Source organism: Cucurbita moschata, unplaced genomic scaffold, assembly GCF_002738365.1.
Source record: "Cucurbita moschata cultivar Rifu unplaced genomic scaffold, Cmos_1.0 Cmo_Scf00007, whole genome shotgun sequence".
NCBI classification, from domain to species: domain Eukaryota; kingdom Viridiplantae; phylum Streptophyta; class Magnoliopsida; order Cucurbitales; family Cucurbitaceae; genus Cucurbita; species Cucurbita moschata.
The window spans coordinates 526,159-550,248 of NW_019268523.1; the positions used below are offsets into that span (position 1 = coordinate 526,159).

The following is a 24,090-nucleotide window of genomic DNA, read 5'->3' on the forward strand; positions in this document are numbered from 1 at the left end:
CCCCTGTATTGGGGTTGATGAGTGAGTGAGTGATTGGCGGATGCGCGTACAAATATACCTTGTTGTAGTAAATATATTATTTTTAAAAACCAAATTATTTAATTTTTTTCTTGTTTTTTCCCCTCGAAAATGGAATCCAACTGTTCACCCATTTAAATTTCCAATTGGTGTTTTCGATGACCAAAAATGTCCTCTAAAATTTACAGCTGGAGACAAATTTTCAGAATTTATTTTCATATATATAATATATAATTACTTTTTATTTTGTTTTCTTTCCATATCTCACTTTCAACTATTTTATCTTCTCTCTCAATTTCGTAATAAACAATTTTGTCTACTTCTTGCCATTGATTTGTTTATTAATTATATTAAATTATATATTTAACCCATTATATATTATTTTCAACCAAAAGTATGTCGCTGCTATTATTTATCCTTTATAACTTTTATATTATTGATATTTGTGAAAAAATATATATATATGTTTTTTTTCAAAAAAAGTCGATTCTAATTGATTAAGTCTATGGGAAACGAACCAAATTCAAATACGATAATCTAATATTAATGTATACTTAGTTCATTATCCAACAACTTGGTGCCATATATTAATAATATCGATTTAAATAAATTTAAAAGTTCATTAAAGAAGATTGTTGACAATTAAATGGGTTTTTGTAGTTCCCAAATAAGACCTGCATTTCAAATTTGGAGGTGGTGGGCAGCTTGTGGGGAACACCACCACTGCTTGTCAACTTCCCATATCCCCATCAATTCACTCAAATTAAATTACTACTCACTAATAAAAGATAAAGATCATCGGTATATAAACAAGAGACATTTGTCTATTAGTCGGAGTCATTTTTAAAAAATTAAATATATTAAAATAGCAAAATATTTTAATAAAAGTAGAGACGATCAAGAAAGCAATAGCATTTGACCGAAAAGGAAATGTGGAGCCTTCTTTTTTTCCTCGTGCTTTCCAATTACACATTGTCAAATAAGTCCTCGGCCGCCTGAAAAAAGTTCAATCTCTCTTAGAAATAAAGTTGTTCTCACTTTGTAATTATGTTTATCAAATTCAAAGGAATTGTCGGTAATGTTTCTAATTCAAGCGGGTTTATATCTTAAATAAACCATACTCATACCATTATAAAGATGGGTAACGAACTCGTTGTTTGACTATATATATATATATATATATATATATATGAATGATAGCTGGAAATTTTTATTTTTGGCATTACCCAAGACTTCCACAAGCATGGAATGGAGGAGAAAATGGGTGCGGAATTAATAACAAAATTATCTTTTATTTATAACCTCTTGTCTCTTTGCCGAACCAAACAAGATTTGAGCTCACAAATTTTCTACGTGTACACTACGACAACATGAATATTTTCCCACTACTTTTCTCTTGGTTGTCTCTTTTAGATTTTAATGAACGTACTTGTCTTATACCATTTATTTTTGCATCATTTTTCTAAGCTTTTAAAGTGTATTCGGAAGGTCTTGTCCCATGCATGCTTCATATTGCCCATTCATACTTATCCATGAATTTTCATACACTTCAGAATCATTGTCATCGATATCAAATTTATTCATTCCAATCGAATCATGACAATATTAATTGAAAACTAATACTTCGTTTAGATGAAGTCTCTCTATCTTATGTGATGAAATAGGACTCCCTCCACCATTGCTATCGAGTTATCGTGAATTAAAAGAATAAGACTACACCATTATTGGGGAAATGAGAGAGATTTGGATTGGATGGGTTGGTTCAAAATTAGGGCACCACAGTGTGCTTAAAGTAAAAGCACACTCAAGAGGTTGCCATGGATAAGCATGGGGTTGGGATTTTGCTTTGAAATGTGGCAATTTTGAAAAGTGAAAACTAGTGAGGGGTTGGTTGGGCTTTCACCATCAAACTCCCTACAGATGCTGCCATGCAAGAACTTTAGATCAATCTGCTTTTGTAAGTTGTTTTGATAATAAGAACAGGTAATGATAATTGGTTTATGTGTAGCCTAAATGATGATGAAGATGGTAGAAACGTATAAAATGAAGAACAAAGGCAAACTATGGAATGATCATCAATATAGTTCATAGATATCTTATACTGCACAAAATGAACACGTAACAAGAAAAACTCAATTATGAAGTGACGAATTGACAAAGGATGATCCACCAATCATTGTTTTGTTTTCCTTTTCGCCTATTTATGATAGACACCAATCATGATGGAGTTGTTAAAGTTGATAGCCCTCCTACATTTGGTTGAATTCATTATTCTGAGAGAAATTTGTTGTTCTTCAATAATTGATAGGATTTGTTTTAACCAATAAAAATATTAATAAAGTCATTATTAAACAAATAAGTAAATAAAAAAGTAGTAAGAAATTTAATGGATTATTCATAAATAAGACCATACCGGGATAAGTTTCATCGTCTAGAAGGAAATAGCCTAATTCACTAGCTGAGACTCCTAAATGACCGTTCAGTGATATAGGAGGTATAGGGTGCAGTGTCAACCAAGAGGTTTGCCTAGAGGCAACCATCCTTAAAAGAATGTGTAATAGCTCATTGACTGAGCGTTCTTGTGCTAAAGATGGATGAGACTAAGCAATCTACCGAAGTGTGGGATGAAAAATGCATCGATAGGAGGAGCGTTTCATCTTAGTGAGAAGCACCTATGTGAGGAATTGTGGACAAAACGAAAAAGAAAATATCAGCTTGAGTAACACAAACATTGGCGAGAGTCCAATGCGTAAAAAATCTAAGAGTAAGAGTTCATACGGTAGAAACAAAAACATAGGAAACGAGTTATCTACTCTTAATGCTCAAAACAAACACTTTCTTTCCAAATTCTTATCGAATCTCCCGAAATAGAATTGGAACCTACCCCGAATCCTTCTAACAAATATTTGGGCTAGGAATTTAAAAGATTTGTTAAAAGCAGAAGTAAAATTATAGAGGAAGAGTTGTTTTTATGTGTGTTCAAGGCATCATACATCCATAAATGTAGAGGACACGGTGGATTGTGAAGAGAGTGGGTTATCTCATTAAAAAGAAATTAGGGATTAATCTTGATTATCACACGACTGCGACAACCACCGCTTTCTTTGACTAATCAAACACATCAATCATAAACCTCTCGTCAGCCAATTAGATTTAAGTGTGTTTAGACTAATTTTCTAGGATAATTTTGAATAATTGAAAATTAAGAACCCAGAACCCAACAATTAATGGGCTTTGCTATGCCGCAGCGATTAATGGGCTTTGCCGTTTCATCGGGCTTGGACTTTACAACCCATTTTCTCATCATCGTCTACCTCCCTAAACATTTCAATTCTATCGAACGTTATTTTCATATTCAACGCGGACGGGCAGCACCTGTTCAGATTCGCCGCACATGCCGCAACCCCGCACCCAACGCCACCGCCGATAGGAGTCATTGTTACGGGAACAATCAATCCGTCCACCAGACTCGCGCTGTATTAATGCATTGATGATTTTGGAGTCCCCAATGTCGTCTCCACCAACGGTGCCTCTGCAATGGAGGAGTCCAGCGCAGTCGCCGCGGCCGGTGTTTGGGTCGAAACAACAGCCCTGTCTTGGCCAGACTCTGCCGGACCATCTCTCCGGCATTTCAACCACCGTCTGTTCTCCAGCGGAGAGACGGAATCCACCGTCTCTGGGAACTGAGTGGCCGGCGTTTCCCAAGATTCCCTTTTTTTTTTTTGGAGAGATCTTAATTATTTAAATATTTGTTGTTGAAAAATCAGAAAAATAAAATAAAAATAAAATTAAGCATGTTATCTTAGCCTATGGAAGGAACAAAATGGTATATATTGTCAAGAAAAAAACAGGGAGAATCACATCAGTAACCAGTCATCGGTCATCGCTTCAGGCCGCCGCCCGGTCTAGTGTCACAGAAGCGCAACCAGCCCTTCCGGTTGTCTTGCCAACAAATCCGGTTCGACCAAAAAAGAAAACAGCAAATAACCGGATCATTCGGTTGGCTAACCATAAAGCGAGTAAACATAACCGACTGTCGTTGCCCTAACCGGCCCATCCCGTTGCGAAAAGGAAAACCAGCGCGTTTTCCTGCCCTAAAAAATTCAAACCCTAAACCCAACTCGGTTTCTTTTGTTTTCAGCAAGCCGAACCCGCCTTTGTCCTACAAAGTATTCAACTTCGAGTAAGGTTCTATCCATCCCATCTCTCTGTTATACTCTTCAATTTCTTAGATTCATTAGCTTTCGATTATAACATTTATGCTTCCAATTATTGATGAACCAATCTGCGATTGAAGGTCTTCATTTTGGACAAAATTGGGTTTTCATTGTTCATTCTTTTCTATTTTCTTGCAACAGAATTTTAATCAACCTGTGCTTTTTGTGGACGGTGTCTGTTGAGATTGCACAAATGAACTTCGGTTTGCAACCAGTTCCTATAACGCCCCAAAAACACGACCCAGCATGGAAACACTGTCAAATGTTTAAGAATGGGGATAGAGTGCAGCTCAAATGTTTGTACTGTCACAAACTTTTTAAGGGTGGTGGGATTCATAGAATAAAAGAACATCTTGCTGGTCGAAAGGGTAATGCTTCTACTTGTCATAGTGTTCCTCCTGAGGTTCAGAATCTAATGCAAGAGAGCTTAGATGGGGTAATGATGAAGAAGAAGAAAAGACAGAAGCTTGATGAGGAGATGACTAATGTGAATGCCATCACCGGTGAGGTAGATGCAATTACCAATCATATGGATATGGATTCTAGTTTTCATTTGATTGAAGTTGCTGACCCAGTTGAAACCAGTTCAGGTTTGTTGGTCAATCACGAGGAAGGATCAAGTAATAAAGTGGGAAGGAAAAAGGGAAGTAAAGGTAAGAGTTCTTGCGTGGATAGAGATATGATTGTTCTTCCAAATGGTGGTGGTATATTAGATTCTAACAAGCTCAATAATCAAGTGCATATGGCAATTGGGCGATTTTTGTTTGACATTGGGGCATCTCTAGAAGCAGTGAACTCTGCCTATTTCCAGCCAATGATAGAATCAATTGTTTCAGCAGGTACTGGGATTATACCGCCCTCATACCATGATATCCGGGGTTGGATACTAAAGAATTCAGTGGAAGAAGTGAGGAGTGATTTTGACAGATGCAAAGCCACATGGGGCGACACCGGTTGTTCTGTCATGGTCGATCAATGGCGCACAGAAGCAGGTCGAACCATGCTGATCTTTTTGGTGTATTGCCCTGAGGGAACAGTGTTTTTGGAATCTGTGGATGCATCTGGCATTATGGATTCTCCAGATTTGCTTTACGAGTTATTCAAAAAGGTAGTTGAACAAGTAGGGGTGAAACATGTACTGCAGGTGATTACTAGGTTTGAAGAAAACTATGCTATTGCTGGTAGAAAGCTTTCTGATACATATCCAACCCTCTATTGGACCCCATGTGCTGCTAGTTCTGTGGATTTGATTCTTGGGGATATAGGAAACATCGAGGGTGTAAATACTGTTATTGAACAGGCTCGATCCATTACAAGATTTGTCTATAACAATACTATGGTTTTAAGCATGGTCAGAAGGTATACTTATGGGAATGATATCATAGAGCCTTGTACCACAAGATCTGCCACAAACTTCGCCACGTTGAACCAAATGGTTGAGCTGAAACGATGTCTGCAGACCATGGTTACTTCTCAGGAGTGGATGGACAGCCCATATTCAAAGAGGCCGGGGGGACTGGAAATGTTGGATTTAATCAGCAGTGAATCATTTTGGTCCTCGTGCAATTCAATTATTCGTTTGACAAACCCTTTATTGAGAGTTTTGAGAATAGCAGGGAGTGGGAAGAGACCCGCAATGGGATACATTTATGCAGCAATATATAATGCTAAACTAGCTATTAAGACAGAACTTGATGACAGAGAGCGTTACATGGTCTACTGGAACATTATAGATCAGAGATGGGAACACCATTGGCATCATCCTCTTCATGCTGCTGGATTCTACTTGAACCCCAAGTTCTTTTATAGCATTGAAGGAGAGATGCATAGTGAAATCATGTCAGGGATGTTTGATTGCATTGAAAGACTGGTTTCTGATACAAAGATTCAAGATAGTATAATAAAAGAAATGAACTTGTACAAGAATGCTGATAAAGATTTGGGAAGAAAGATGGCCATCAGAACAAGAGAAACACTTCTTCCAGGTGAGGATCCAATCCATTGCTGTTTCGTGCACAATCGCATTTCACCAGCTTGTTCTAATGTTTATCCTTTCGTTTGTTTTTGTTTCTTGTAGCTGAGTGGTGGTCTACATATGGAGGAAGATGCAAAAATTTACAAAGCTTGGCCACTCGAATTCTAAGTCAAACCTGCTCCTCGGTGGGGTTTCAGCAAAATCAAATCCTTTTTGATAAGTTACATGACACTAGGAATCACATTGAACATCAACGTCTTAGCGACCTTGTATTTGTGCGCTTCAACTTGCAACTTAAACAAATGTAAGTCAAATGAAACATTCAGTACACAATGACTCTCATGTTTGAAAGTTAGGGACACTGCTGATTTCTTTTCTCCAATTAATTCATTGGCAGGGCCGCTAAAGTCAATGAACAGCATCCATTCGACCCCCTTTCGTTCGATGGGCTCGGTATTGTTGACGACTGGGTTTGGAGAAGGGATTTATGCGCAGAGGATTGCGGGAATCTGGAATGGACAATACTCGATAATCCTCCTTCCAGTTCCACTATGCTTTTACCCATGAATGGGGACTATGATGACTTGCCTGCAGGTGATTAATTTATATGGTTTTAGTACATACATACCATGAAACCACATTCCTTACTGAAGTTGTCTCATAAATGAGCAGGGTTCGATGACTTGGAGGTTTTTAAAAGGCAGAGGGAGAGTGAAGATGACACTATTTCTTAACACGAAGCTTGCAATGCCTGCAAGCAAGTCGCACCATTTCTGTTGGTACATGATCTTACTTGCAGAATGAATGTTGTATGCTTCTGTAGTAGAATAGGTCACTAGGTCACTGTACCCTATTACTGAGCTAAGTAGTTCGTAGATCACAAGGCTTTTTAGGCAACTTATGGTTTAGATTATTCAGATTAGAGCTGTATATGCAAACGATGGAGGGTCTTTGAGCCTGAATGATTATACCATCATCTCTATAGATATATGATGCTGTTCTTGGTAATCTGTTCTGACCCTGAATGATCTTACATTCATTTTCTAGATGTAAGGTATAACCAAGACTGAAACTGCCCACCAACTTCAATGCATAAAGTAGAGCAAACCAAGGGATATTTTCATTTAACAGCTAAAGGGAAGGCTTATAATTCATAATTGCAACTTCCATCATCACTCCTAGCTGTTGGGTCGTAGTTTTCTGCATTTGGATCTGTGCAACCTTCAGGGACAGGAAGGTGTACCTGCTGAGCGGCTTTGCCTGCAACAAAGGGAAGCAACTGCTTAGAAGAAGCTGCTTTTGTTTCATACAATTATTAAAGACGAATACAGGATCACTTGAGAGCTAACCGTAGAATGCTCCACTTTTTATAGCGTCTTCATTGGCATCACCAAGAGCAGCCTCACTCAGGTACTTATCAGCCAATTGGACTCTCTTCACGTTCTCTTGCTCCTGAACAAGCATGTTTCCATACTCAAGGAGCTTCTGTAGGGTCATCTTCGGCTGCTCGAATGTCGGTGGTCCTTCCTTTGAGTTGACGAGCCTCTTGGAGATATTCTCTACTCCGACCGAAGCAGCCCACTTCCTCACTTCATCATCATATACCCTTGCTCTCAGGGCACCAAAGAAATCTGTGTGGTCAAGGTTTAGTTGTTAGGTTGGAATAAAGAAGGGAAATGAATCAAAATTTTGATTCATAGTTTACACTTGAAGCTTACCGATGGATTGGCCAGGGAAAGTATCGACAAGCTTTATGATGTCTTCCTTGGGAACATTGTCAGTCCTAAAGATTCCTGAGCAGACACCAATTCGATCTTCTCGAGTAGGTGCCCAGTAGAATTTTTCCATACGACCATCACGGATGAGAGGGGCATACAACGTTGAGAAGTCGTTACCCGTGACAATGATGGGAACACGAGGGTTCTCCTCTTTGTTGTACATACCAGGGAGCTGGACATTGGTTGGGTTATCAGCTATGTTCATGAGGGTAGCATTAACCATCTGGTTGTTCACAGTGTATTGTGTGGTTCCGCCGAGACGACCAGCTCCTGCATCGAGATCGTTAATGAAGAGGACACACATTTTCCCCTTCTTGATTATGTCTGCTGCTTCACGGTACCTTTGTCGAATCAATTTCGCTGGTTCTCCTGCATTTCCACTCTCCAGTTCTCCTGCACTCATCATAATGGGGCTGAAATAATGAAACAAAGCATTAGCATGCAGCAGTTGAAGAAGCTGAAACACAAGAACCAGGAAAATATTGTGAAACTCACTTGATTCCCATCTTGGCAAAGACAAGCTCACACTGGAAGGATTTTCCTTGACCTTTGCCTCCCCAGATACCCAAAATCAGGGGAACCTTGATGTTGGGAAGCTTCATGAAATTCTTGGAGATATGAACAACTAGTTTGTCCATGAAGGCAGGAGCAATGTAGAAGCCATCCACAGTGTTGTCTAAGTTGTACCTATATCATCATCAAAACCCCAACATTACTTCATTGATTGACAATCATAGATATACACAGAAAGATGTAGCCTTTTTTGAAACACTCACTGACGAAGTCCAGCACTCAAGTATTCATAAGAACTGAGAACAGGGTCATGAGTTCCTGCTCCAGTAGGAGCTTGGAAGAGTGAGTCGACCATTCCCTTTCCTCTGGTAATGTCTTGTTGATCGTCAGAGATATCATAAGCAAGCCCCTTCCATCTATCCTTATCAGTTTGCTTCTTTTCATCAATGTCCTCAGCAACAGCAACTACCTTCATCAAGCTTCTTCCTGAGGAGACCTTGGAATTTGGGTATCTGAAGTTGGCTTTCTTCAAGCTGCTGCCTAAGAATGCAGAGTTCTGAACTGAAGCTCCAGCGATGGCGCCATTTAAACTCAGCTGCAATAAACAAATACCCAATTAGCCATTCTTCAACCCCTCTAATCTCAAATCTTGGCTACTTTATATGATCTCTACAATTGTAATGGAAAACGAGAAGAGAAGGCAAAGGTGAATCAAGATTGTAATGGTGGGAAAGATTTAAATTACCGAAACTCCGTTGGTGGCTCCGGCGGTGGAGACAGCGGCGGCCATGGGTTTCAGAGGAAGGACAAGAAGGGAGTCGAGGGAGAGTAGTTTGGAGTGTGTTAAGAGTTTGAAACTTTAGGCAAAGGTGAAGGGAAATGGAGAGGAAGACGATAGTTTTGTAGTAAGAGAGTGAAGCTTCGAGAGTTCAAAAGTAGTTGGATAGGCTTTCAAATGGTTAACGACCACACAATTGAGGTTGTTGGGGATGACACGTGGCATCTGGAGATGGACTGGAACTGTGTCGTTTTATTGTTGTTTCTGTTTGTATCCACTAAAATTATCCGTTGCCATATTTTCATCTATGATTTCTTTCGTCTTCTTCTTCTTCATTATTTCTACGGAAGTTTCGAGAATCAGTATCGTAAGAGTTGGGCCCGAGGGCTAAAATCACAGACCCAACTAGATCTCAAGTTACACGACTCAAGGAAATAGATCCGAAAGCCAAGAACCTACATGAATCCTCTTGCTAGAAGCCTCTACCAAAGTAGAACAACAACAGAGGAACACACAAATCTAATAAAATCACCTTAAACAGAGCAAAGAGTAATAGATATAGATAAGGGTTATACTCTTGTCAAAGATGATACACAACGACACACCCAGCCAATTTCCACACCATTGTATCTTTTATTTGGTTACGTATAGCCTCACAATTCTCCAACTGATGTGGGGCCTCACAACAGGGCTCAGCGTCCCCGTGGTATATCACCACCGTTTATCTCACATATTCATAGGATCAATGTAAGGGGACAAAATGAAGGGAAATGGGTTTGAAAGAAACGCAAGGAAGAAGGTAAGAAGGGTAAGATAGATTGGATAGTATTCATAAGACAGATACGGATAATGCAGAGAAAGGGGCAGGCCATAGTTTTACCACAGTATAATAAAACCTTAAGGCCATAGCATACCAAAATATTAAAAGTATATTCATTTGCACATACATTTACATGAGAGTCTAGATGTTTATAATGTCCTCTATGATTATGAACTACACACAACTAAACCCATGAATTGAATTTGAACGCACAAACATTGTCTAACAGAATCAGGACATGACAATTCATGAGTGGAACATTCAAAAAACTATTATTATCCTATACCCATTTAATAAGATGGAGGAGGAGGAGGAAGAGGAGCCCAAAACATATCTTGTGAAATTTGAGTTTGTGGAATCAAATCATAAACCGGCAACGAAGCTGCTGATGCTGCTGCTGCTGCTGCTGATGATGATGCTTCTCCCCCTGAATTATTTGCATTAATATGATCTTCCGACTGCTTCTCCTCCTTTGCATTCTCTTCATCATCATCCTCCATCGGTAATCTTTCATACATAGCGTTCGTAAATGAAGCTGCAACCACTATGACGGTACCAGCGGCGATGAGGGGGCCGGCGACCAGCCCACCGACGACCTGGCCATGGCCGCCCGCGAGATAGACGGTCAAGCCGGTAGCCCCGTGGGGAGAGGGCGTGGGAAGGAAAGCGCCGGAGAGAGACAAGATCTCGAATCGTTCGTGGAGCGTGATGACGCCGGCGGGCTGGCGAAGAGTGACGTCGGCGACGACACCAGTTGCGCTGAGAATGGAGACTCCACGGTGACGGCGGTGGGCGAAGGTGGAAATGGAGTGGGCAATGTCGGTGGCAGTAGTGATTTCGAAGACGTGGCTTTGTAGGGCGTTGGGAGTGTGTTTGGTGATGACAATGGGTGGCTTTGGCTTGTTTTTTGAGCCTGGTGGTCGCCCACGCGGCCGCCTCTTGGTTTTGACTCCATGATGATCTTCATTCTTAGCATCACGTTGTTGCTGTTGTTGTTCTTCTTCTTCTTGGTTTTCATCTTCTGGGTTTTTAGGATCAAAGGAAGATAAAGAATCAAGCCGTATCATTGTAGGATTCCCAATTCCACCCCACCATCTATTCGCCATATCCCTGATGGTTCAGATCATATAGTATATATGTGAAAATGGAGAGGTGGGTTTTGGTTAAAATGGGGAAACTAATAGGAAATTAGAAAGAAATTGGAGGAGGAAACAGAAGCCATTGAATAAGATGGAGCAGCAGCAACAACCGAACAGAGGAAACAGAGGAAACAGAGAAGCCTTTTTGCCACCCAATGAAGGGCCCGTGTTTCGAAGCTGAAGTGAGTGACAGCTTCTGGAGAAACATTAAAGATTAATAAACGTCCCTATTTTCAAGACTTTTTCCATATAAAACATAAATGTTCAAGTTCCAAGCTCACTGAGGGCAGGCAAATTGAGAGGCTGGGGTTCAGGGGATACATGCATAAACTCGCCAGGAGAACCCCATTTTTGAATTCTGAACTTGGAATATGGGATGACAGCAAAAAAGAGAACCCATTTTTGCGTTTATTGAGAATGTAAGTTTTGGGGAAGACATGGCGTTTGCTGTCAGTATTATGCATGTGTGTCTGTGTGTGAGCAGAGTATGCAGAAACGCCGACCCCTGGGCAGCCGCAGCCGGAGCTCTACATACTTGCTCTGTCTCCACACGCCGCCCTGGAATCTACTCCCCTCCGCATCATTGTTTGATGTGCCATAGCTCACAATCTCATCTAATATTTACTACATTTTAGCTATTAAAGTTCAGAACATAATTCTTAAAAGTGTCCAAATTAAACGGACATTTTCATGGGAGAATCAAGCATCTATGTTGTAATTGTTTCAATGTTCCTGCATTTCCTAATCCTAATCCCGATATTGTCATTCCTTCCCCGATCCATAATCTCACAACACTGTCTTTGAGCTGCCTGTACATTCAATCAAATAGACAACATTAATGACATGTCCAAATCAGAAAGTTTTAAATAAATGTGTCAGAGGGAAACAGAGATCGTGACCTTCATCCATAGCTCAGTGTCCATCTTTGTTGAGGAGACAGTAACGTCTTTCACCGCCATGACCCGACCGTATTCAATGGTCTCGCATACTTTCTCTTCCTTAGCCACGAACCTTTGGTATCTGGTTTTGATGCTCCTTGAGCCCACCTCTTGAACTTGTTTCAAAAAGTAAACAACCGGTCGCCAGCACGGGTCAGAACTCACAGGACGTGTATTGAAGTTGAAGGGTCCATCGCTCCAGGTCCTCCATGTCTTGAACGTCTGAAATGGAACCTCCAAGTCCGTGGCTGCCACCATGAAAGGATATATCTGAACAGAGTAGCCCCATGCGATGGAGACAGACCATTTTCTCCTCCGGTCGTAGCATAAACTTTGCTGAAGAATTCGAGATGAGTCCACTCGGTATGCTTGCATAAGTAAATTCAATGAGTCAATCCTTGTTTGATTAGGAAACAATGGCTCCAAACGATCAAGGTGATGAAGCGATACAAGTGGTGCCAATGGATGCGCTGCCAATATCCCATATGGGTCACCTTTAATATCAAACTGCACAAATTGGATCAGAAAACAAATGCCATCATCAACGTCAAATTTCCCTCAATTTGACAGACCGCCGCCGACGCGGAATCCGACTTAACTGGTCTTGTTGATTTCCTAACTATTCCTCAATCATTAACGTGTCAGAAGAGTAATTGACGGCAGTACTTATGTTTTAAAACCATTCAGAATATGCCACGTGTATTACCAACTACAGAGTGTAACAGAAAATGGACTTTTACCTGGTGGAACCCACGTTCTGTTGTGAGGTGCACGCCGAGCTCGGTAATACAGGCCCATACCCTTTGATCGGAACCGTAGAAATAACTGTAGCGCTGAAGACAACCGTCCATGACGTTGACTAACTGGGCGGCGAGTGGGTAACTGATTGCGAATCCACCGCCGCCGAAGGCCATCTGGTAGGAGTGAATCTGGTCTTGCTCAATGCTCTCAGAGTTTCCACCAATGTAGTACATCTGATTGTGATCATATTTCGCTAACACCGTAACTAAATTCTCCGTGAAAAACACGGTATCATCATCCCCCATAACGAACCACCTCACGTTTTTCGGTCCCAATTTGTAACTCTCCACCACAATTCGAGCCATACGAACCGCCGCCGTCGTGCACGAATAACCCACTCCATCACACGACTCCGACACCCGATATGGAACCGGGTTTTTGGTTTCTCCCGGATCCCTGTCGAGCCAAGCGTACCCTCGATACCGGTTGGGGTTCCACCAGAGATGGGTGTAGAGGCTGCGCGCTTCCCACGTTTGAACCGACGCGCCAATTCCGAATACGATGTGGGAAATGTTGGTGGGGGAAGTGGATATGTGGTCGGGAAGGATGAAGCGGTGGGATGGAGAAGAAGAGAAAACAGAGCGGAGGAGGAGGGAGGAGGAGACGAGGAGGCAGAGCAGGACGGCGGCTCTTGGCAGTAGAAGCAAAAAGGCGGATAGTTTGTCGGGAAATGCAAAGGAGTGTTTGAAAGTGTTGAGTAGACGCTGATTGGTCCTCAAACCTGTAGTGTGAGTGGTCGTGTTGTGTGTCTGCATTTTGAAACTGCAAACAGAGGAAAACAGGGGAAAACAGGGGAAAACAGGGGAAATGAATTAGAGCGAAGAAGTGAATGTGATGGATGGATGAAGCAATTACAAGAAGGAGAGGACGGCAACGTCGCCACCTTTTTCCTTTAAAATGGCGTGTGGGGCGGCCGGAGAATCCTGGTTTGAGAAGGAAATGGCATCCTTTTTTTGAAGTGCCAAGCGGGTATTCCCCTGTTTGGCCTCTAAAAACCAACAAACTCGTGTTATCCGCCCTGCTACGTTTGGACTGTTTCGAGTATATAAAGATACAACGTTGAATTGGTGATCACACTAATCCTAATAGGATTCACAATTTAGCTCAAAGTTTTAAGTTTAGATTTAATTATTAAAAATAAATGGTCATTATTGTGGGTTGGCATTTATTTATTAATTTGAAGTTTAGATTAAATTCTTAATTTGACCTTATGGAATACATTAGGCAAGGCTTAAGATTAATATCATCCACAAAAAAATTCCTTCAACCTAAAACTTACGTACATTTTATAGATTAGAGATTAAATTTAGTTTTACTACCATTTTTTTATTATAGTTAATAATACCAACGTCCTTAATTGTTCAATATTAAATTATTTAATATTATTTAAATCAATATTAATTTTAAGTTTTTAGTAAGAAAGACATTTTTTTAAAAAATAAGTGACAACCTTGAAATGCATTTTAATATGAGATTTTCTTAATCTTATAATAAAACCATTGTATTTGATCTATTGTTTTATTTGTATAATATATATTATATATTGTGAATTTCTTAATCTCTATAATCGCATCAAATTAAAAGCTTTTCATCTATTTGTCCACGCCACGTCAATTCTCACAGTTGACTTTCTAAGCTCTAAGCCCACGTAGCGATCTGAGACAGCCAACTGCCATAAGACACGTGTCGGATAACAAAGGTGACGTCACTCTTTAAGACACTAATAATTGTAATTTTATCTGACGTGTCGCATGGGTTTGGGCTTTGGTCCCAAATTTGTATTAAGCCCACATTCGAATTATTTTTAAGAAGGCTAAAGATTTGAAATAGAATTTAATCTATTCACTATGATTATGTTTTTTTTTCTTCTTCCTTAGTTCTTGTTTAGTTCTATGTTGATCGATCTGAGATATTGAAGTTTGTGCGACAAACAACACATTAAATGTTTCATTTCTTTCTCCAACCAACGTGCAATCTTGCAAGCTTGGTTTCTAGCCTTGATACCATTTATAAGAATCTAAACTCACTGCTAGCAGATATTGTCACTTATCCCACCTTTCTTAAAACACGACTGCAAAGGAAATGTTTACCCACTCGTAATAAATGTTTTTGTATATAAATGTTAAAAAGTAAAGAATGAAATTAATTAGTATGTGATAATTAAAAAACTAAATAGCCTCCTACCTGAATTGATGAATTGATTGATATATATAAACTTTGAAGAAGAAATAATGGACGGGCGTGATTTGGTTAGTTCGGGGTTGGAGATTGCGCCACGTGTGTGGAGAAGGAAACAGAGTGGGGACCACGGGGGCGTGTTTAGTTCCAAGAAGGGTAAGAGTGGGATGACGAAAGGATGCCACGTATAAAATTCTATTGAACTGCTAAAAGAGAAACGGCAAATGGAAATTAAAAAAATGAAAAAAAAAAAAAGAAGAGAGACAGTGGGAGAAAGTGGCGGGGAGGGGGAGGCGGTCGGCTGAGGACCAGAGGCGTGTCAGTACTGGAAGCTCCGCTGTCGACATCTCATTCTGCCACGTGTACCTTTTTACTTAACTTGCCTCTCCTCCCCAAAGTTCTCATTTCTTCCCCCCTTTCGTTCATCCCTTCTACTCTTCCAAAACTCATTTCTATTCCTTAAATTGCAACTTCAGCCCCCAATTTTTGCCTTTTTCCCCAAATCACCAATATTTTCTAAAATTTACAAGTTTAAAATCCGCTTAAAAAAACACGTATATCTTACAGAGAGGTTTTCACGCCCTAATAAAGAATGCGTCGTTCCTCCTATCCAACTGATGTTGGATCTCACAATCCATTTCTTGGTAGCCAGCGTCCTAACAAGCGTTTTAAAATCATAAAATCATGAGACTGATGACAATATGTAATGGGCCAAAATGAACAAATATTTTACTAGTCATGGACTTAGACTTTTATAAATGGTATCAAAGTCAAACACTTAGAGATGTGCCAGCAAAGACGTTAAGCCCCCAAAAGAGGCAGATTGTGAAATTCCACATCGATTGAAGATAGAAACAAAACATTTTTTATGTGGTGTGTAAACTTCTCCCTGATATATACGAAGGAGAGTCAAAAGAGAACGGTATCTTTTCCGGTGGGGTTAAGCCATTCCAAACGAAATTAGAGAATGTAAATTGGGAAAAGTTAGGGATGGAATTGAAATAAAAAAGAAAAGAAGGGAAAAAAGAGTAAATAATGAAAAAAGAAGTTGCTGGGTGTCAGGCAGACGAGGGGAAACTTTCGGCCGAATATCTTAGGGCTTACAGATCATGCGTCTACGTTGGCCACTCCTCTTTAAAATTCTTCCATTCCGATGTTTCCACTCTAAGCCTCACACACACGCACACACACACATATATATATTCTTCAACCTTTTTCCATCTTCATATATATTTTTATTTTAATTCAAATCCCATTTTTCACCGCAATAACATGGCTGAGATTTGCTTTGCTGGAGATGGCGAGCCCTCTCCCCGACCAAAATCTCGACCACGAAACTCGGCTCGCCGGACAAAGGAGTTTCTTCACCACAATGCCGCTGCCGATGAATCTGCTTCGTCGTCGTCGTCGTCGCCGTCTACTCCGCCCTCGCACCAGGGACGGAAACGCCGCGGTGTTCATCATTCCCTCCGGCGGTGCAAAAAAGTGGATAATAATGTTGATGGTGTCGAGACGGCTAAATATGGGGTCACCTCTGTTTGCGGAAGAAGAAGAGAAATGGAGGACACGGTTTCGGTTCATCCATGCTTTGCTACTCACAGAAATCAACCCCAAATTCCCCTTCACTTTTTTGGGGTCTTCGACGGCCATGGCTGCTCTCATGTAAGAATAACAACACCACCGCCGCCGCCGCCTTTTCAGTTTCATCAATTTTGGCAAAAAAAAAAATTGAATTCCTTAATTTGGGTTTTTTTTTTTGGTGTAATTAATTATAATTAATTAGGTGTCAGTGAGGTGCGAAAATCGAATGCATGAAATATTGAAGGAAGAGATTGAAAGCGAATTAGGAGAATCAATGGAGTGGAAGACATTGATGCAACGAAGCTTTGGGCGTATGGATGAGGAGGTCAAGGAGTACTGCCATCACGACGACGGCGGCGACGACGACGACAAGAATAAAAGTACTGTTAGTTGCAGATGCAAACTCCAGACTCCTCGCCAATACGAAACCGTTGGATCGACCGCTCTGGTTGCCATCGTAACGCCCCACCAACTCATCATCTCCAACTGCGGCGATTCCCGCGCCGTGCTTTGCCGGAAAACTAGTGTCCTCCCCCTCTCCTCCGATCATAAGGTACGTCCAATACTCTCGTTGAGGATTGGGTTTGTGTTTTGTGAATTTCCCATTTTTTTGAATTTTTATGATTTGAATAAAATCCTGAAATTTTGGTAGTTTTGCAGCCAGATCGACCGGACGAATTGTCTCGTATAGAATCGAGAGGCGGGCGAGTGATTTACTGGGACGGGGCGAGAGTGTTGGGAGTTTTAGCGATGTCAAGGGCCATAGGAGATGGTTATCTAAAACCGTACGTGATATCGGAGCCAGAGGTGGTGGTGGTGGATCGGACCGGGGAGGATGAGTTCTTAATCTTGGCCACCGATGGCCTGTGGGACGTCGTTTCCAATGAAACAGCGTGCGACGTCGTACGAACGTGCATGCGGGCTCCGCCGGCTTCCACATCATCGTTGAGCGGCAGTGACAAAACTTGCTCCGACGCCTCCATTGTGCTGACGAAGTTGGCCATGGCGAAGCATAGCTCAGATAACATTAGCGTAGTGGTCATAGATTTGAGAAGAGATGTCACCGAACTCTAAATTAGCGTCCTCAAGAACACACCCAAATAGAAATATGTTTCTTTTTTTATTGTTTGGTTTCATTTGGTGTTTGGAGAAATTAGCTTAGTATATTTTGATGATAAATTAATGGAGAGACACTAGTGGTTGATCTTAGCTTAGCTTAGATTGTGATTCAAGGAAGAGAAATGAATGGATGAGATGCCATGAATTTACTCTCTTTTCTAACTACATCAATCAAAACATCTTGAATGAACGTTTGCCAATGAAATGTTGAAAAACAGAGCCCACTAAGAAAGGTTAGATTTCGTTAAATTGATTCCATCCAGCTGCTGCACTTAACTGAAAACGAGGGCGTAATCAGAGGGATAAAGCCATAATATTTTGACTTTAAACTTAAGGTTTAGTTCAATCTATATGAAGCCCGGAATCTAGAAATATCTTTAGGAAGTGGAGTATTATATAATAATGCTCAACCTTTTCCCTCCCCTGTCTCAAAGGAGAACCAAACGACAGGGACAGAGTTGAAAATTTCAAAGATGTCAGTGTTCTACGTCATTGACAATTTCCCGAACAGTCTTTGGAACTTATGCTCATACCTATTTAGTTTATACTCTATCCCTCTCCAGATTGATTACGCAATATCACCGGCGAATCTGCATCCATTCTGCAACTGCAATGCAAGAGAGAGAGACACACGCACATAATATACACACACAGCTGAGAAGAGATAAAAAGCACAATCTACTTTTTCGTTCATGTTTTTTGTAAGAATCAAATCCACCACTTTTTCTTGAGACCCAAACCCAGGCAATAAATAGAGTGATGTCTCCTGATATGTCTCTATTTCAACAGAAAGATTCCCACTTTGCTATCATATTCTAATCATACTCTACACTCATCTATATCTAATACTCTGACATATGAAAGGGAGTTCTGATTTTCTCCAATATCAAGCAGAGCAGCTTTGGAAACAATCCATTACTAGTGAGAGCATTACATTCACAATTAAGAAAACCTAGATTTTATAAAACTTGAAGCTGTGTATCTCGAGTTTCAACTCAGAAGAACAAGTTTTAATACTATTGGATTTACATGATCGGAATGTGAAGACACGAGGGTGATAATAATGCTCAACCAAGTCATTCAAGTTTAGTCTGCAAATCGTGAGTGTCGTAGCATATCCATCGGTGGACACAACAAAGCAACTATTTGCCGCTAATTAGCAAAATTACAAACGGTGAAATGTTTACAATTGGGTGACAAAAATCGACTCAACAAATTTGGCTCTCATTTTGAAGCCAGTTATAATAATTTATAACAGAATAGAATGAACTATATCAGCTAATATAATGTCAGCTATATGGTGGAGGTATAATAGAGAGTACCTACGTGGTTGATTACATGTTGGAATTGGTAAACCAGGGGCATCCAGAAGTCTTCACTCTTGAGATGATCTCTCAGTAAACATCTTTTTATTGCTTCTTAAGACAGATGGTTGCCATTTCTTTGCTTCGCCAATCTGCCCTTAAATAGGGGGGTTAGTAATTTAGGGCTGGAACATTTTCGCTTCATTTTTATGCTCTTGTGAGGAGCTTGTCTGCCATCATGATCTTATAACTTGCATGAGGACCTTCCGACGTATCCCGCACATTCACATGCCAACCCATGGCCTTCCCAATGCCTTGAAGCTCATCCATGACTGCAACGGAGTCTCGAATGTACACTCGTCCACCTGGTCTCAGTATTCTATCCATCTCAAGCATTATGGTAGATATATTGCACCTGAAACACGCATCAATTTGACAGTTGGTACCCATCACAATGATTTTCAAATTCACTCCGTTGATCTCATGGGAATACATTATTATGAATTAGGGGAAGGAACGGAGTGTAAACCAGGAATAAATTACATCTGTAGAAAATCAAACAGAGAAATCGAATTAATATGGGATACCTTTTCCTTTCGACTGAGAACAAACCAGCAGAATGCAATAAGTCGTAGGTTCTTGGATATGTATCAAATGGTTCGCACCTGACATGTTACAATATTGTTTGTTCTGTTTTCAGTAATCAACATTATCTTTTTATATCAGCGTAGTTTAAAACATGCATCCAAAAGCTTGATGCTAATAAATTTATGAAAGTTTCTTATGTTACCAATCGTGCATAACTCCAATAAGTCCCCGATCATAAATAACAGGCAAGGTGTTAGGCCCACTAACAGGAACAACATTCAACACCCAGCAATCTAGTTTAAGATCAATCAACGCCGCTGCAAATCTGTTAACACAAGATCTTAAGCAAATATATCATGGGAAGAATGAAGAAGTGGAAGATCAGGTGGTTGGTAAACATACCCTCCAAATCCCGCTCTCATATCCATTACATTTCTTAGTCTGAACGTTTTCCAATGAAATGCACGAACATAGCTGTCTATTATCTCATTCCAGTATTTAGATTCTGCCTTGAAGAGCTCATTTCGGGAAATGTACGCATCGTATTGAATTGTCTGAAGCCTACCAGGTGGTGTATGCAACCGTTCAGGCCAAACAGTGACATTTGCCCCATAACCATCTTCTGGAAGACGGGAGATGCATGTCTTAAGATCTACATTCCTGTCTCCAAAGAAGTAATCAAAGATTATGCACAAAAATCACATAGAAAAAAACTAACTCTACAAAGAAAGGAAAATATAAGAACACACATTACAATTCTCTAAGAATCATACCATACTCTATCTGGGTCGTCATCTTGGTCACAAAGTGGAGGTTTAGTTTCTGCCTGACGATTTAGATAACAACTATTATTTAATGGCTTCCGCCAAATTGCAATATATCCATCTTTTTTCACGAACTCCCAACATAGTCGGGTGGTCAAATTGAGCATCTCTGACAACCAAAAGGAAAAATTCACACATAAGCAACACTTGAAAGTTCAGAGAAAAGATCAGGTCAATTTCACCCGAACTAACAAAAAGTAGGTGTATACAACATATAAGTTGCCACAGGACTCTTAGATGTTTGTTCTTATCATTTCAAATCTTGTATCAAACAGGTTGTATTACTTATTCTAGAAGGACAAAAGGAACTTGCAAGATAAGAGTGTTCGTGTCACTAAGAAACTGTGAAGTGCAAAAATTTCAAAGCTCTAACTGAGAATTGCCCTTCCAGAGTGCAGGCCAAACTTTTAAGGCAAAAACACACCATCGGCAGGAGATCTTAAGTAAGCTTTTAGTTACCTTCCCACTGTTCCTCCAAAACTTCTTCATGCTTATAAACAGGTTGTGCTGCCCAGGCAAAGTATCCACCGGCCCTGAGCATTCGGTTAAGCTCAAGCAGCAAAATGCCATCTTGATAGGACAAGTTGAAGATTAGAAATCAACAGACATGAGACAAACCTAAAGTAAATATGCTTCACAGAGCAAAGCTTCACTAGGCAAATAATTTAGCTAGACAATGCCTGGCACATTGGAAACATTAATTTCAAGAAACCTATTAGAAATAAACTGAGGTCTTCATGAGCAACAAAGAAAACAGGCAATCTTGATGTTTATTAATGACAACAATGATTTACGGCCCAAGGCGAAAGAGTAAGAAGTTTCACTCTGAAAAAGTGTTAGGGAGTAGGAGTTATAGTGCTAAGTACCCTAAAAAGAATTTTACTTCATTCAATAGTTTTTGTTTGCTCATTGAATCTGATATCAAGCACAGCTAATGAACGTCTAGAATTGTTCTAGCGAAGAAAAATGCCTTTCTTAAATTGAGTACCAAGGAGAATTTCACTCTTTACCCTGCTCATATTTACGTGATAAATAATGGATGAGATTGAAAAAGAATTACCATCACGGGTCCAGTTGATTCTGCATCGCGAACAATGTATCAAGTCAAAAGCTTGACTGGGATACAATAAGCGATGAGTAGCAAATGCAGCAACCATTGCAGGTACACCACGTTCAAGAGCAAACTGAATCTGATTCTCGTGAACATCTTTTGGAGCAATGGACATGGTAATGACATTCCGAGACAGCAAATAGGCGCCAAAACTTGCAACACCACATCCAATATCCAAGACAACGCGAGTATGGTGACCAAATGCAATATCAGGGATCATCTAGTTAACATGAAGAGAAACAGCATAAGATGCCATGCCACCAAATGCTTAATTTGCATTCTGAACTTTCAGAATTACAGTTTTATTTACCTTAGAAATATGATCCAAATATTCGTCTGCACCATGTATAAACTGTGTCCCACCTCCAGGAAATTTAAACTTATCTTTGTCTCTGGTAATCCAGTTTTGGCCCCCTTTATCCTCAACCAGACGAGTATGAGGAACATTGCTGAACCAGACCTAAAACCAATGATACGCCTAAGTTAGAAAAACTCCAAAACCAGACCTAAGACCAATGATACGCTTAAGTTAAGAAAGCGCCAAAACCAGACCTAAAACCAATGATACGCCCAAATTAAGAAAACTCCAAAATACTTTCACAAAAGAACCAACTTTTAATTAGTTGTAGCAGTTTCAAATCGTTCAATTTCTGAAATTGGAACTATAAAGCGAGCAATACCTGGTCTCTGCTTCTTGGCCAAGGGATTGGGGTCTGGTACCCCTTCGGCGGCGGGATCAAGCAATTGAAACCTCCACCGGTGACTGGGCAATGCCTCTCGAACTTTTCCCCTTTCTCCACTGACTTGAGCTTCGAAATTGCGTCCACATTGTCCAAACAGGGTATATACTCACTCATGTTCTGAGGGCAGAGGGCAAACTTCTTAATCCGGAAGCTCCGAGAACCGCCCTTACCATTGTCAACCTCCGTGGAATTCCCCCTGTTCTCCACGTATTCGGGATCCAAATCCCCGACCTCAAATTGATCCGACATTGTTCCATTCTCATCCACAATTCCAAATCTCTGCACCGAATCGGAGGGCGGAGGGGGATTCGGAGCGAGCAACGGCGATGGAGTTGGGTCGAGATTCAATGTCTTATCAGGAAGCGTCTCCGTGTCATTCTGTTGAATCAGAGTAGAGATATTGAAGTGCTTGTCGTAGTTGGGTGAAAGTGAAACCGTAGGAGCTTGACTGGTGCTTTGGAAGAATATAAGCTGCTGGTACCCATCGGACCAGTGCTTCCCAAAGTAAAAGAAGGTAACAGAAACAAAAACAAGAGTAGCGATCTTGAACAATGGAGGAGCTCGAAATGAATCGCCGTTCACAAGCGAATCAGATCTCATTCTCGCTGAATTCCAGAGTCCCAGATCTCAGATCTTCTCCACTTCTCCAGCTCTCTCTCTCTCTCTCTCTCTCACTCTCAGGAACTTCGACACTTTCTCTACAATCGAAGCAATTGGGAGGCGGAATCGGAGGAGGAGAATTTGCAGAATTCAGGTCTCCAACGTATAAACAATAATATCAATATGGGAGTGAAGTTAACGGATTTTGAGGAAGAAAATATGACGATTGCATTTTCACATTACAACATTAGGCATCGTGTCCGAAAAGGCGAGGGAAATGGATGCGGGTTCTCACCCCGAGTTGCACCGAGTTTCCGTATCACCTGCCTGAGAAGATGCCACGTGTTAAGACCGAGTCCATAAATGGAATGCCGTTTACTCCAGTTTCCATATCCAACGTCGGTGACCCAGGAGCTCATAACCGTGGGTTACTTCCTCTTATAAGCCTTACAAATGGCGTTTCCAAAAAAGGACAAATATGCTGAATTTTCTCATTTTCCCTTGAAAACATTTTGGATTTAATTATTAGTTGTTTTAAATTTGTGCAATTAATAATATATGAAAAGAGAGAGAACACATGGAAGTTCTTAATCTCGTATTTGATTGCATGATGAAGATGAAAGTGGAGATTAAAACTACATAAGTTTGTTATTGAGAAGGGAGGGATCTAATTTAAAGGTAGGGTGGTAATCATGCCAGAGGAAAGCACCCATTGCGAATTGTCGTTTGTAGGGCAAGTTGCCATGTGTTGGGAGACCGTACTCGAGGAGAAGGCGGTCGAGCTTCCATTCAGGCATGTTCTCGTAGTCCATCTTCGAATATCTGGGATAGTGAAGTGGCATTTGAAAGAAGTTGTCTCCTCCTTGTTTCTTCTGGTTGTTCTCCATTTTTGAATGTGGTGTGGGCTTGATGGCGGCTGGGAGGTGTGCTTTTAAAGGGGAGAGAGAGGGAGGGAGAGGGCGGCACGAGAGGCATGGAGTTGCTCACAAGGATTGTTTGATGCAACTTCTCATGCTATGCGTTTGCTCATCAACAACTTGGCTGCCGATTCATCGTGTTCCTCAA

The 24,090-nt window shown here is 40.6% G+C and overlaps 6 protein-coding genes across 10 annotated transcripts; 2 read left to right on the top strand and 4 right to left on the bottom strand.

The window, feature by feature from the left end:
* Positions 1-3,761: 3,761 nt before the first annotated feature.
* LOC111444810 lies at positions 3,762-7,371 on the top strand. 3 transcript variants are annotated; one of them, XM_023082870.1, is made up of 6 exons: positions 3,762-4,201; positions 4,377-6,220; positions 6,313-6,514; positions 6,608-6,804; positions 6,883-6,989; positions 7,258-7,371. In XM_023082870.1, exons 2-5 carry the CDS (start codon positions 4,429-4,431, stop codon positions 6,942-6,944), a joined length of 2,253 nt encoding a protein of 750 aa, XP_022938638.1. In that variant the 5' UTR covers positions 3,762-4,201; positions 4,377-4,428; the 3' UTR covers positions 6,945-6,989; positions 7,258-7,371. The 3 variants fall into 3 exon arrangements, with proteins under 3 accessions (XP_022938638.1, XP_022938637.1, XP_022938636.1); XM_023082869.1 differs by lacking the exon at positions 7,258-7,371 and having other exon boundaries at positions 3,762-4,206; positions 6,883-7,218; XM_023082868.1 differs by lacking the exon at positions 7,258-7,371 and having other exon boundaries at positions 6,883-7,218.
* LOC111444819 (ribulose bisphosphate carboxylase/oxygenase activase, chloroplastic-like) lies at positions 7,204-9,540 on the bottom strand. Its single transcript, XM_023082892.1, has 6 exons — positions 9,247-9,540; positions 8,765-9,096; positions 8,484-8,675; positions 7,929-8,401; positions 7,560-7,841; positions 7,204-7,470 (listed from the first exon to the last, which is right to left on the bottom strand). Exons 1-6 carry the CDS (start codon positions 9,289-9,291, stop codon positions 7,355-7,357), a joined length of 1,440 nt encoding a protein of 479 aa, XP_022938660.1. The 5' UTR covers positions 9,292-9,540; the 3' UTR covers positions 7,204-7,354.
* A 707-nt stretch (positions 9,541-10,247) lies between these two features.
* On the bottom strand, positions 10,248-11,343 carry LOC111444826 (AT-hook motif nuclear-localized protein 15-like). Its single transcript, XM_023082903.1, has one exon. It carries the CDS (start codon positions 11,203-11,205, stop codon positions 10,390-10,392), a length of 816 nt encoding a protein of 271 aa, XP_022938671.1. The 5' UTR covers positions 11,206-11,343; the 3' UTR covers positions 10,248-10,389.
* Positions 11,344-11,625: 282 nt separating this feature from the next.
* Positions 11,626-14,001, bottom strand: LOC111444818. 2 transcript variants are annotated; one of them, XM_023082890.1, is made up of 4 exons: positions 13,719-14,001; positions 12,917-13,664; positions 12,138-12,683; positions 11,626-12,047 (listed from the first exon to the last, which is right to left on the bottom strand). In XM_023082890.1, the coding sequence occupies exons 1-4, from the start codon at positions 13,730-13,732 to the stop codon at positions 11,946-11,948; spliced, it is 1,410 nt and encodes a 469-aa protein (XP_022938658.1). In that variant the 5' UTR covers positions 13,733-14,001; the 3' UTR covers positions 11,626-11,945. The 2 variants fall into 2 exon arrangements, with proteins under 2 accessions (XP_022938658.1, XP_022938657.1); XM_023082889.1 differs by having other exon boundaries at positions 12,917-14,001.
* A 2,180-nt stretch (positions 14,002-16,181) lies between these two features.
* Positions 16,182-17,996, top strand: LOC111445318 (protein phosphatase 2C 3-like). Of its 2 annotated transcripts, none has more exons than XM_023083618.1 (3): positions 16,182-16,817; positions 16,939-17,289; positions 17,397-17,996. In XM_023083618.1, exons 1-3 carry the CDS (start codon positions 16,191-16,193, stop codon positions 17,808-17,810), a joined length of 1,392 nt encoding a protein of 463 aa, XP_022939386.1. In that variant the 5' UTR covers positions 16,182-16,190; the 3' UTR covers positions 17,811-17,996. The 2 variants fall into 2 exon arrangements, with proteins under 2 accessions (XP_022939386.1, XP_022939387.1); XM_023083619.1 differs by having other exon boundaries at positions 16,722-16,817; positions 16,946-17,289.
* A 914-nt stretch (positions 17,997-18,910) lies between these two features.
* LOC111445502 (probable methyltransferase PMT11) lies at positions 18,911-23,590 on the bottom strand. Its single transcript, XM_023083918.1, has 9 exons — positions 22,363-23,590; positions 21,993-22,142; positions 21,632-21,902; positions 21,031-21,141; positions 20,521-20,680; positions 20,150-20,407; positions 19,950-20,072; positions 19,747-19,824; positions 18,911-19,574 (listed from the first exon to the last, which is right to left on the bottom strand). The coding sequence occupies exons 1-9, from the start codon at positions 23,023-23,025 to the stop codon at positions 19,367-19,369; spliced, it is 2,022 nt and encodes a 673-aa protein (XP_022939686.1). The 5' UTR covers positions 23,026-23,590; the 3' UTR covers positions 18,911-19,366.
* Positions 23,591-24,090: the final 500 nt, after the last annotated feature.

Excerpts from the sequence above, each read along its gene's own strand:
- LOC111444810 (XM_023082870.1), top strand. The coding sequence starts at position 4,429 with ATGAACTTCGGTTTGCAACCAGTTCCTATAACGCCCCAAAAACACGAC. Across the intron at positions 6,221-6,312 it reads AAGAGAAACACTTCTTCCAG|CTGAGTGGTGGTCTACATAT; the intron begins GTGAGGATCCAA and ends TGTTTCTTGTAG. Across the intron at positions 6,515-6,607 it reads AACTTGCAACTTAAACAAAT|GGCCGCTAAAGTCAATGAAC; the intron begins GTAAGTCAAATG and ends ATTCATTGGCAG.
- LOC111444819 (XM_023082892.1), bottom strand. The coding sequence starts at position 9,291 with ATGGCCGCCGCTGTCTCCACCGCCGGAGCCACCAACGGAGTTTCG. Across the intron at positions 8,402-8,483 it reads TTTGCCAAGATGGGAATCAA|CCCCATTATGATGAGTGCAG; the intron begins GTGAGTTTCACA and ends TCATTATTTCAG. Across the intron at positions 7,842-7,928 it reads TTTCCCTGGCCAATCCATCG|ATTTCTTTGGTGCCCTGAGA; the intron begins GTAAGCTTCAAG and ends TTGACCACACAG.
- LOC111444826 (XM_023082903.1), bottom strand. The coding sequence starts at position 11,205 with ATGGCGAATAGATGGTGGGGTGGAATTGGGAATCCTACAATGATACGG.
- LOC111444818 (XM_023082889.1), bottom strand. The coding sequence starts at position 13,732 with ATGCAGACACACAACACGACCACTCACACTACAGGTTTGAGGACCAAT. Across the intron at positions 12,684-12,916 it reads CAGAACGTGGGTTCCACCAG|TTTGATATTAAAGGTGACCC; the intron begins GTAAAAGTCCAT and ends CAATTTGTGCAG. Across the intron at positions 12,048-12,137 it reads ACACTGAGCTATGGATGAAG|GCAGCTCAAAGACAGTGTTG; the intron begins GTCACGATCTCT and ends TTGAATGTACAG.
- LOC111445318 (XM_023083618.1), top strand. The coding sequence starts at position 16,191 with ATGAAAAAAGAAGTTGCTGGGTGTCAGGCAGACGAGGGGAAACTTTCG. Across the intron at positions 16,818-16,938 it reads ACGGCCATGGCTGCTCTCAT|GTGTCAGTGAGGTGCGAAAA; the intron begins GTAAGAATAACA and ends ATAATTAATTAG. Across the intron at positions 17,290-17,396 it reads CCCTCTCCTCCGATCATAAG|CCAGATCGACCGGACGAATT; the intron begins GTACGTCCAATA and ends GTAGTTTTGCAG.
- LOC111445502 (XM_023083918.1), bottom strand. The coding sequence starts at position 23,025 with ATGAGATCTGATTCGCTTGTGAACGGCGATTCATTTCGAGCTCCTCCA. Across the intron at positions 20,408-20,520 it reads GACGACCCAGATAGAGTATG|GAATGTAGATCTTAAGACAT; the intron begins GTATGATTCTTA and ends CTTTGGAGACAG. Across the intron at positions 19,825-19,949 it reads ATTGGAGTTATGCACGATTG|GTGCGAACCATTTGATACAT; the intron begins GTAACATAAGAA and ends GTAACATGTCAG.